At 19.2% G+C, this 13373-nt stretch overlaps 1 protein-coding gene across 1 annotated transcript; it reads left to right on the top strand.

The window, feature by feature from the left end:
* Positions 1-343: 343 nt before the first annotated feature.
* Positions 344-13369, top strand: PBANKA_0210500 (conserved Plasmodium protein, unknown function; the record flags this gene model as incomplete). Its single annotated transcript, XM_034565208.1, has 5 exons — positions 344-593; positions 756-976; positions 1057-2484; positions 2573-13278; positions 13360-13369. 5 exons carry the CDS (start codon positions 344-346, stop codon positions 13367-13369), a joined length of 12615 nt encoding a protein of 4204 aa, XP_034419831.1.
* Positions 13370-13373: the final 4 nt, after the last annotated feature.

Below are 13373 nucleotides of genomic sequence, written 5' to 3'. Positions count from 1 at the left end.
TTTTCTCTTTTTTTTTATTGCTTTCTTCGTTCACTTCTATTTTATTGCGGATAACAAGAATATGCATGTATGCATATAATATTCCCTTATACAAGTTTATATATAATAAACATATTTTTCATGAAACAAATTAACAAACAAGCATTTAAAAGGTTAGAGACATATACATATTAATTCCCACATTTATGTATATAGAATATGTGTAACTATATGCGTACATGCAAATAAGCCTTTACACAACATTTATATATCAAAATAGTTTAGCATAATATGACATAAAGGCATATAAAACACATATTTAAAAATAAATAAATCAAATAAATTTTAATAAAACGATGGCAAAATGTATGTTAACAAAGTTTTGGAAATAAATATCAATGATATTATTCACGACATTAATGTATTTTACAAAAACAATAAAATAAATGATTCCTCAGGCCAACTTGAAATAATAAATACAAAAAATTATTTTTGTAAAAAATCAATATCAAAATATGATGGCACATTTGTTATACATTTAGAAAAAGTTATTTTGATATGCATTCAACAACTGGAAAAATGGAATTTCTTCAAATATGAAAATCCCTTAATTGGTAAAAGACACTAATATATGAACATGCAATAATTTATGAGAATATTATCTATTTTGTTCATGTGAAATTTGTTCTTTGTCATATAAAAATAATTTATTCTCAATTTAGTATATATATACTATAAAATGTAATTTTTTATGATTTTTTTTGGCATTCTTATAGGCACCAATAAAATCGATAAATGCGTGTGTGTGCCCAATTTAAACTTGATAATTTTGCAAAAATCCAATCAAATATTTGTAGAAGAATTTCAAACAGTTTTTATTAACAATAAAATAAATGAGCTGAAGTTGCAAAGACGAAATAGCATATCAGTTCCATCCATTTTCTTTTTTGTTTTCGAAAATCGTCTGTATATTCTTGACAAAAATTCCCAATTATGGGTATGAAGAAAAATAAAATATATGTTTATACACACTTTTATTTATCCATTTTATTTATATATATTTATTTTCCTTTATAGCAAGTGAATGTCAAAGATTGTCTAAACCCCTCTCGTCAAATGGAAATTGTGAAAACCTTTGAACTTCCAAAAAATATTAATGAAATATATTTCAAAATTGAAAAAAAAAAAAATTTCATTATTTCATATGTAAATGAAAAAGAGAAATGTATCTATATAATTATATATAATATAAAAACGAACATTTCACAAAAAAATAAATTATTTATACCTGATTATATAAATTTTGAAAAAGGAATAAAAAATATTACATCAGTATCTCTGAACCAAAACTATTTTATTATATTTTTTAATTCAAATGAATTATTCATATATAGAAGAAATGAAAAACAACAAAATAATATGAATAACATACACACTGAAATAACAAAATCTCAAAATAATGACAGTTACATAACTTGTAATTTTCATAAATTTTTAGGAGAAAAACAATGTAGTCAAATAAAATATTTTAACAATAAAAGTTTACAAGAAATTGAAAAATATACACTAGAATATATTAATAAAAAATCAAAAATATCATCTATATCTATAAATGATGATAACAGTTTATTCTTAATTTATAGTGCAAATTTTTTAGAAAAAAATACACAAAATAAATTAAATAATAATAAATATACATCTATATTTCAAAAATTTACAGATGAAATATACCAATATTATCAAAAATTCGAAAATTATTCTTTTTCAAAAATGTATGGTTCAGATAATATAAATTCTAGTAACTTATTATATGATATAAGTCACAACTTATACAAAAGAAATAATATGCATGCAACTTTAGTAAATATAGATAATAATCCAAAAAATAATTTAAATACATTATTATATAAAAATTATATTTCAACAAAAATAAATCCATTTGGAAATGATATAACTAGCGATAATACACATTTCAATTATGTTACACATCTATACCGTGATACAATAAAAAAATTAACAAAAAATTTTAATAATATAAATGAACAAAAGGAATTAAATGATAATGAAAAAATTAAAGAACTTTTAAAATATAGTAGATATTTAAATATTCACGAAATAAATCAAAATAAAATAAAAGCAATAAATAAAGAATTTTATGATGATAATAAAATAGAAAAAGAATTTTTATATATGGGTTTTTTAAAAGATTTAACAAACAATAAAAAATATAATTTTCCTTTAGAATCTTATAATAATATATATTTGTGTAAAACTGATCAATATTATTTAATTTTACAAAATTCCGAACAAAATTTTAATTTAATATTATATAAATTTAAATTTCTAAATAAACAAGAATTATTATTACACCTTTTTTTTTATAGTTATTATGATGCAGTACTAAAATCAGAATTATTTTTATTCAATATACTTCATCAATTTTTTATTTATTCAATTTATGATTATAGTGGCCGATATTTGGATTCTTCTTTCCTCGATTATCAGGTATTGACATTCTTATGCATCTTCTTCACATCATCTTTATTTTACACTTTTCACTCTTATTTTATCATTTTCACTCTTTATTTTACAGTGCCTTTTCAAAATACGAAATGTGTTCGATTTCCTTGGACGGGCAGTTATATATGATCCGTTTCTAGTTCGAAATAGCTCCGAGAAAATTGATAAATTGTTAAGTTTAAAGGATAATGCATATAATTCTGGCCCGTCGATATTAACAAATATGAACCATGGAGAAGAAAATAATAATTATGATTATTTTTTTTATACATTTTCAAAAGAAGATCAAATAAATTATTCTTCTAAATATATAAATAAATATCACATTATTGAAAAAATAAAATTAACTCAATCAGATATACACATCGATATTGATATTCAATTAAATAAATTAAAAAATGTTTTATTTAGTGCACTTAGATTAATATATTATATATTAAAAGAAAATGAAAATTATGATGACATTTCTGATTGTTCAGATAAAAATGAACTAGATGAGCATTTATTTATAAACACTATTATACAAACTAATTTGAAAATCTCAAAACCTTATAAAAACCAAAATGATGGTGAAGATTCTGATCAAAGTAGTGAACTTAGCCAAGTTATCAATTCTGATAGAAGTTCTAGTTGGAGCGATAATGATAAACAAGAAAAAGAAGAAAATAAGAAAAAGGAATATTTATTTGATCTTGATTACAAAGCGTTTGAATCAACTATTGAAATAATAAAAACAAATGAAGATATGAAAAATGTATTGTTAAAATATAAAATAGAATTATTAAGACAAATATATAAATATAAAGTATTTAAATATATAATAAAATTGCTAAAACGGGAAAGGTATCATAAAAGTTGTTATTATATAAATAAAGAACATATAAAAAATGGTAAACTAGCCAAATGTGCTTCAACTATTATTAATAACAATAAAAATAACTTCCCAGATTTATTATCTATGTTTAAAACGAATGACAAAGGAAATGAGCAAAATGTTCGTGAAGAAAGCGTTTCGAATTATAGTCATTCATTTTCTGAACATGAATGCAATTATAAAAACGGGAATTTTCATGATGTAATAAATTCTGATAAAAAAAACACAAATATCTATCTTATTAACTGGACTAAATTTAAATATGATTATACTCCATTCGATATTGTCAAATATTTTTTAATAAATAAGAATTATATTTTAACTAAAATTTTTTATAAATATTTTAAATCTTATATAGATAATAATTGGCAACATATTTTTTATTATATTCCACTAAATACTAAAATTGAGGATTTTTTTTTTCTTTTACCTCGTATTAAAAAAGTAAATATATTATCAAACAAATCGAATACTTTTGAAAATGTTTTACCTCAAATAAATACATCACAAAAACATTTAAATAAAAACCCAGAACCATATAATGAAGAAAATCACGAAAATTCTAAGATGTCATATAATGAAGAAATATTAAAATCGCAAAACAGCAAAAAAGACAAACATAATGCTACATTCAAATACAAGCCTTTACCATTTGAGGAAAAAGAATATGATATAAATGTGGAGCCAAAAAATATGTATGAAATATATTGCTCAGAAAATGAATTTTTTGAATTTTTTATAATTCGATGCATAAAAATAATAACAGAAACACATTTAATTCGAAGTAGATTACTAATGTTTGTTTATATTTCAATTAAAATAATTAATCAAAATAATATATATAAAATATTTAATTATGATAAAAAAATAAAAAAATACACATATAATTCTAATTATTTTGACAGATATATCAACAAATCGAATAATAAACAAAATGAAAAAAACACATTGTCAACAAGTCTACATGATGGAAAAGAAGATATTATAGGTAATGATATTACAATATCTAATCCGATAAATAATATAAGCAATAATTGTATAAACACACAACCATGTAATTCATACAATACATCCATGAGTCTTCAAAATGACAACATTAATAATAATGAAAAGTTTGTTTTACAAAATAAACAATGTTGGAATGATTCAAATTTATGTGATGGAAATTTTATAAAAAATAAATTACAAATATATTTAAAAAAAGATAATATTAAAAATAAAAATGTAATATTAATATATAGTCTTTTTATTCTAATTAAAATGTATTTACAATCTAAAGAAAATCATAAAAATATAAAATTTGAAGAATTTATGTTAATGGATATATATAAAAAGTTATGTCTAACTATAGATTTTGATAAAAAATATATTTCCTATGAATATGATCAAGAAAATGGCAACATAAGTTTATTTTATAACAAAATAATAGATGTACTATCTAATTATAAATATATCAATGCATATATAATGGAATCGAAAAATTCTTATTATTCAATTTTTGAAGCCAATATAATTGAATTATATTTTAAAAATCCAACAAATATCTTAGAATCTATTTATTTTAATATATTATACACTTCAGAACAACTTTATGTTATTTTTTGTTTAACAACATTAAAACAATTACAATTAAAATATTTTACTCGATATATTGTTCATATTGATAATAAAAATCGTATATTTCCACAAATCCCTTTGAAAAAATTTGAAAATATTTCAAGAAATAATCTAAATTATAACAAACAAAAAAATAAAAAAAATGCTAAAATTGATGAAATTTATATATTTTTAAAATATATATACTATGCTTATAAACACAAAATAATGTTAAATGATAATTATCAGTTTTGTTATTTATTTTTAATCATTTTTTATAAATATATTAAAATTAATTTGATTCATTTTATTTCAATATTTAACGATTTTTACAATATTTTTCCAAAAAATGTAACAATCAAATCACAACCATATTCTTCAAATACACATTTAGATAAATCATATAATAACAAAACAGAATCGAATTTTTACAATTTTAAAGAAAATATATATATTACTTCTTCCCCTTTTGAATCAAACCAAATCGAACACACTACTACTTCCACACACTTTAATATTAATTCAATTTTCAAACAAAATGAAAATAATCAAAAAAATGTGATAATACATAATGAACACTTAGAATATATAATAAACTGCTATCATGATCAAATTGAAAAGGAATATAAAAATGATGAAAATAAAGAAAAGGATAATAGGCATGTGCCAAATTGTGAACTCGTTGAAAAATACTTAGACATATTTGAAAAACATCTAAACGCTTTAGAAACAATAAAATTTTTAAACAAAGAAATAAATAATGAAGAAAATAAATTAAATATAAACATCAATATCATTATTAATTCAAAAAATAATATGAAAAAAAGTATATTAAACATATTTAAAATATTTAAATATATAATATTATATACTAATTATAAAGATGATAATTTTACAAAAAATTGTTTACAAGTATATTATAATCTATTTAATTCTCTGCATATTCATATTTTTTTTTTTATTCTATTTTATATCATATTATTTTATTCAAACGATTTCAGATATTTATATTCATTTATCAAATATTATGAAGAAAATTATCCTAATTTAAAAAATGTTTTCAATTATTCGAACATTATAAGTTATTTAATATTAAGTAAAGCCAAAACTATAACTATATATGATAATTTTTATGATTTTTATAATTTTTTGAAAAAAGTTACATCACACACAGATATGTTTAATCATATTGATAAAATTAAAGAAATAGTTTTATGCTTAAAAACTATGTTATATATACAAAAACTTTTAAATCAAACTAATAAACATAAAGAAAATTATACAAACTTTTCTAAATATATAAACAAAACAAATGCCCAAACAAAATATAATGAAAATATATATCATTCGTTTTCAAAGTTAATTGTAGATCCATATGAAATATCAGATATTCCAAAAAATTTTAATTCTTTAAATAATATTGAAAATGTCAAAATTGATTATAAAAACATTAATATTAACAATACTGCGAAATATATTATTTATGATAACTATATAAGTATACAGACAGAAGGAAATAAATTTAAAATATTTAAAAATGTTATTGAATATAATTTAGATATATCTTATAATTACAAAAAAGTAATTAAGTTAATAAAATTTTTGCAAATTAAAAAATCTGAGCAACTTTTGGATTCTATTTTATTTGTTGTAAGTATTATAATTTCACAAATAGAATATGAAAATAATGAAATTCCAAAAAAAAAATTTAAAACTGATTTCAAGACAAATAATATTAAAAATGAATCTATAGTTACCTTTTATTTGATTCTATTTATGATATTTTCTAAAAATCATAAATTAAAAAAATATAAAACATTTATTCAAAATGTTATCAAATATTATACAATACTTATTCCAAATCATCCTCAATATTTATATAACTTATCTCTTTTTTTTTCATCCTATTTATGCTTAGATTATACATTTTTCTTAAATAATATATACAAATATATTTTGAAAAAAAATAAATTTGCAGCTATTCTTAACCATACAAATATAACAATAAATGATTCAAATACCACTTTTTGTAATTTTACAACAATTCATGATTTATTTCAAGAAACGTCATTTAAAAAAAATAAAAACTTTTCATTTTCCCCTCAAAATTACAAAAGCCCTGATACACCTATTTATATCACTTCTAATTTTTCAGAAAAAATAAAAAGTGATCAATCAAATTTTGCTGATAATGAGATTGGTGAAAAGGATGAAATGCAAATAAGTGAAAATGAAAAAACAGAAGAAATCAACATTTCTTTTTTTGAATCTACATTTTTAGATAATATAATAAATGAAGGCGTATATAAACATGATGATATATCTAGCGATTTTGAAAAAACGGAAAAAAAAAAAACTCAATCTGTTTCAAGCTTATTCTTGCGTAATGAAATTGACACTAAAAAAAAAACAATTTTTAATTCAGAATATATGAACAATTCAGATATGGAAGAGGATGACCAAGATATAACAAGTACTGATGATACATCACAAGAAAACGAATCTGACAAAATTAAATGCAAACAAGATAGTGACAATGAAAACAGTTTGAATCATTTAAAAATTAACTGTTACAAAAAAACAATAAATATGCATAATTTTGAAAAAAATTATGTAGATACACAAAATGACCAAACCATTAATAAATTTAAAACCGAACAAATTGATTATCTAAGCAAAAGTGAAGTAAACTATTCTGTAGAAAATAAAACATATAAAAATTTGTTTATTAATAATATTTTTGTAAATCACATAAAAAAAGCTTATTCAAAAATAAGCAAATCTAATATTTCAAAATGGAAAACAAATTATATAATTCAAACTGTTAATAATATTAAACACATTTTAAAAAACACAAAAGTGGAAAGTATGAATAAAAATTATGACGAAACATTTGCTGAAGAATTTCATTTTTATATAGATAAAGACAAAAAACAAAATTATAAAATTAATCAAAAAAGTTATTTTTATAAATCTTTGTTTCATAATAATTTAGATGTTGCTTTTCTTTATTTACTTCAAGCCCAAGATCATATATTTATTTACAATTTTTTTAAACATATTTTGCAAAATAATAACATTTTAATAGTTAAAAAAATTTCTATTATAGATGCATTTATTCGTAGTGTTTATCGAATAGGAAAAAGTAACGAAATAAATGTATTTTTGAAAAAGTTGTTAATTTCAATTTCCATTATTCGATATTTATTATTCCATTTGTATATAAACAAAATAAATAAAATTGATATTAAAAAATTATATTTTGAAGACACTTTTAAAAAAAATATTGTTAAAAGTTTATATAAAAATAAAAGTGAACATATTCTAGAAGTGATAATAAAAATTGTAGACATGTTTAAAGTTAATTTAGAACACATTAAATATAAATTCTTTATACAAAATAAATATATAATTTGCAAAATATATAATGAAGTGTCGTCTTTATTAAATAACCAATTGACTTCTTATTCTCAAAAAAATAAAATAAATCATAAAGATACAAATAATTCATATATTTACAAAAATTTTCATATTATAACTAACAAATTTCAATATATATTTGAGATAGAAGTAGAAAAAGAAATAATGCATGAAATACAAAAACAAACATCAAATAATTTTTTACTTTTATATATTTTAAAAAACTTTCAACGTTTAAGTTACAATGTTGATTTTATTTTTAAAATATTATTTTATATATATCAAATATGTTTATATTATATATGCCCAGCAATATATTTTATTATATTGTCTTCTTTTCATATTAGCTTTGATAAATCTTTATCTTATATACATCAACATCTTTCCAATTTTCCAAAAAATAAATTAATATCTGTAATGGTCAACATTAGAACAGTTTTTTTTTATTTTAAAAATAATCTAAATCATAATATTGTCTTAAATAATAGTTTAACTCAAATAGATTCTGATCAAAATAAACAAAATATATTCTCCATTATATATCCTGAAATGACATCTAAAATAGAACCCACAACACAAGACCAGTTCAACAATAATATGAATCTGTTATGTCTTTGGAACCTTTTATCAAATTTCGACTCTGAAATAAATAAAACAGATTTAAATTCCCCATCCCAGTGTTTCACATTTTCACTTAAGCAAACAAAATTAAAAAAAAATAGTAAAAATAATTTTGATATTTCAAAACTTAAATGTATAAAAAACAAAACAAGCCAAAATTATTTTAATTTTTTATTAAACAAAACTAATATTTCACCTTATTTATATGATTTAAATTTTTTATTAGAATATTTGAGAATTTATTTTTATCCATATATTTTTCTAAACTTACCAGATTATGATAAAATAAAAAATATTATTGATATATATGAAAAAGGGTATTTGAAATATTATATATTCCAATTAACTTTAGAAGAAAATGAACTAAACCCTAAACTATGTAAACAATATAATATTTATTCTATGCTAACTACTAATGATATATATAAATATTTTTATTCAAATAAAAAATACATTAAAATATTTATAGATTTTTTTATCTATTATAATATTATATTTAAATTTAACCAAACACATAACGAAAAATGTCAACAATTTTTTGAAAATATTTTATTTCAAGATTTTGAATTTGTTCGAAATCGTATAAAATTGAGATATTCAAAATGGATGTTTTTAAAAAAATATAAATTAAATAAATTTTTTATTTTTTATAATTTTTTATACAATTATAATATATATAACCAAAATTCTTTTTACAAATTAATTGTAGACAATATATTTGAAATCGATATTCTATTATTAATCTTATTTTGTATTAAAAATAATGTTAAAATAGTTAAATATATTCTTTTTAAAATTATTATTATTATCTTTTTTAAAAATATAAAAATAAATGAATTGTCTTTACAAAATATTATTTCATTTATTTCTTTGAATGCAGAATATCATCAACAAAACTGTAATCACAACTTTGACAAATTCCCGAATCTATTTAGTGTAATTCTAAGTAATGAAAAGGGAAAAGATGCAGAAAATAAATACTATGAAACTAACTTAATACAAAATTTCCATTCCAAATTATTCAATAAAGACATATACATAGATCAGACAATGTGTAACATAAGTGATACAAAAAATGAAAAATGCAATCTAAAAAATAACAGTTCCAATGAATTAATTGATATCGATTTTGATGAAAATGATAGATATTTTTCTGGAAATATGATAAGTGATATTTTGAATAAAATGGAACAGAAATTAATTACAAATATGTCGAAAGTGACAGAAGAAAATAATTTATTTTATGCAAATTCGAGCGAAATAAAACCTCAATTTAATCAAGAACAAATAAACAGTTTTATGGAAAAAAACAAAAACAGTCAAATAGAAGACACACGAATTAACACAAAAATAGTAACAAACTTTTGTCTAAAATACATAAATATAAAATATATAATTAAAAAATGGATAAAAAATGAATTAAAAAGCATATTATTTATATCACTTCATCAAGAAAGTAATGTTAAAAATTTGTTAGAAAAATCTAAAAATTTATATTTTGCATTATCTAAAATGAATGGAAAAAATGTGTTTTATTATTTAAAAGAAATGATACGTTTAATTTTGCAAACAAATCGAAATAATTCAACTAAACAAATATACCAAGGAAGAATATACCAGTTTTATCATTTTTTTATAATTATACAAGCTATAAACTATCTAAAGATACATGTAGAAATAAAAAACAATAATAAAAATGAAAAGACATCATATATTATTAAAAATGACGAAAAATCAAATAATGATACTCAAAAAAAATACGCAAATCAAATAGAAAGTGAAATAAACAATTTAGACAATAATATTGATGATAAAACAATGATAATAAAAAGTTTATTTTTTATACTTTTAATAAAAATTGTAAATATTTATTTGCCAACTCTTAACAAACTATTCTTTATTCGTGAAGAAAATTATTTATATTATGATAAAAAAAAAAATATAATATTAAAATATGATATAAAAAATTTTATTTTTATTTTATTTAATTTTATTCAAACAACTTATTCTAAAGGATATGAATTCATTTATATCAGTTTATTATTTTTAATAGAATATTGTATAAGTTTAATGACAAAAAATGAAGAAATAGAAAAAAATCCAACATTTTCATATATCTTTATTTATAAAAAGGTCCAAAATATTGTAAATAAATATACACAAAATTATATTTTAAAAAATACACATCAATATGATGATACATTTAAAGATCCCTTAGATTTTATTGATAATAAAATTTATTTAAAAATCAAAAATGAACTAAGCAAAATATATTTAAAAATTCTATCAAATTGTGAAAAATATATGTTACTTATTTGTAAAATAATTATAGGAAATAGAATAAACATACATGATGAAAATATTTTATTAAAAAATTCAAACATAGATTTACTTTATTTTTTCACTTGTAATTATTGTCATATAAAAAAAAATAAACAAAATATTTTATCGCCAAAAGATAACATAAAAAAACAAAAAATAAAATTTTTTCAAAATCAATCCGAAAATCGAAGCACAAGTCAAAATACAAATCAAATTGACATTTTTAATAAAAATATTTATAAGTTTATTAAAATCCTTTTAGTTATAATTAATTATAATATTATCCCTTTTAAAAATTGGGAATATTATGATACAATAAAACAAATAATTGCAGATAAAGAATGGTATAAAATATTTGAGTTACAAACAAATAATAAAAAATATAGTTCGATTTCATTTCTTTGTTTAAAAAATTATAAATCTAACCATCCTCAATTATATTTAGAAGAATTTAATAGTTTATCGTCTTATGAAACTACTTCAAATAATTTTGATAAAACTTTAGAATTTTTTTTTCAACCAAAAAATATTTTATTTAATAATTTGAAAAATGATAATCTTAAATATGATGATTCTGATTCGAATTTCCTTTCCAATGAGTATAAAAAAGAAACTTTATCAATTACTTCTAATCTACAATATAACATAAATAATGTAGAATCAAAACCAACACATAAACAATCCACAAACCAACTTCCACAACAAAATAAAGATGATGAAAGTGAGTTCGAATTTAACGATTCTTTGACAACAGATGCAATCTTAAATAAATATGGAAAAGGGTTTTTGTTATCTTATTTGAATACACTAAATACAAATGAAAAATCTCAAAAACATTTTAAAAATATCTATAAAAAATCGAAAATGATAAATTTACTAAAATATTCTTTACACATATTAGATTATTGGAGCATTGATATCGCAGATAGTGATTCACAATATGATGAAAAAAACAAAAAAGAAAAACGAGAACAAAAGCAAAAAGAAAACCACAAAAAAGGCAACAAAATTAACAACCATATAAATCAAAGTAACTTATTTAGAAAAAATACCGAATTAAAAGCAGAAGGAAAAGAAGAAAGCTTACAATTGTTAATTTTTTTTGCTAATTATTTTCATTTTTTTCAAAATTATTTACAATATAAAATACTTTTAAAAATGCATATAAATAACAATTTATCAGAAGTAAATGAATTATTTTTTAACAAAGGTCGAATGTGGAGTTGGTATTTTAACGAAACGAAAATAAAAAATATGATTAAAGATTGTTTAATTAAGAATATATATTATACCGATTTATTTAATTCTAAAACAAATGATGAATTTTTAAAATTAATAAATAAAATGAGTTCTAAATATACATATATTTCAAAACAATCTTTTCAAATATCAGAAAAAGAATCACTTTTAAAAGATAATAACAATTTATTAGATCAAACTTATGATTGTTTTTATTTGAAAAATTATCATTTTAATAAATTTAACAAACACTTTATCAGAAGTTTACAAATCCAATATTATTTATTCGCAAAGTATACTGGAGCGAATATTAACATGCCCCAAAACAATCAAAATTTTAGCAAAATTAAAAACGATTTTAACGCAAAACATAACGATTTCCCTATGTTTTTACTTAACATATTAGATATATGCAAAAATACAACTGATGTTTATGATTTTTACTATCAACTTATTATCCATAAATTAAAAGACGATGATAAACTAAACCTTAAAAAAATACAAAACTATTGGAATAATTTACAAATATATTTTAAAAATAAAATTAACAATTATGATTTATATTTGATGCTTTTTTATTATCAATATTTTACTTTTCAATCTATTCAAAACTCTAATCCATCTATTTCATATTTGCCAAAAAATGAACAAAAATTTATCTTATATATGTGGATCCATTCTACTCAAGATTTAGAAAAAAAATACAGGTAATAAATAAACGATTCAAAACATTGTCTAAAATCTTATTTTATTTCTTTTCTAATATCCTCAATAATCTTTTTATATAGGGAATCATAAAAAA

The sequence above is a fragment of the Plasmodium berghei genome, assembly GCF_900002375.2.
Source record: "Plasmodium berghei ANKA genome assembly, chromosome: 2".
Lineage (NCBI taxonomy): Eukaryota > Apicomplexa > Aconoidasida > Haemosporida > Plasmodiidae > Plasmodium > Plasmodium berghei.
The sequence above is the reverse complement of the archived record's forward strand: the minus strand, read 5'-3'. Positions and strand labels throughout refer to the sequence as shown.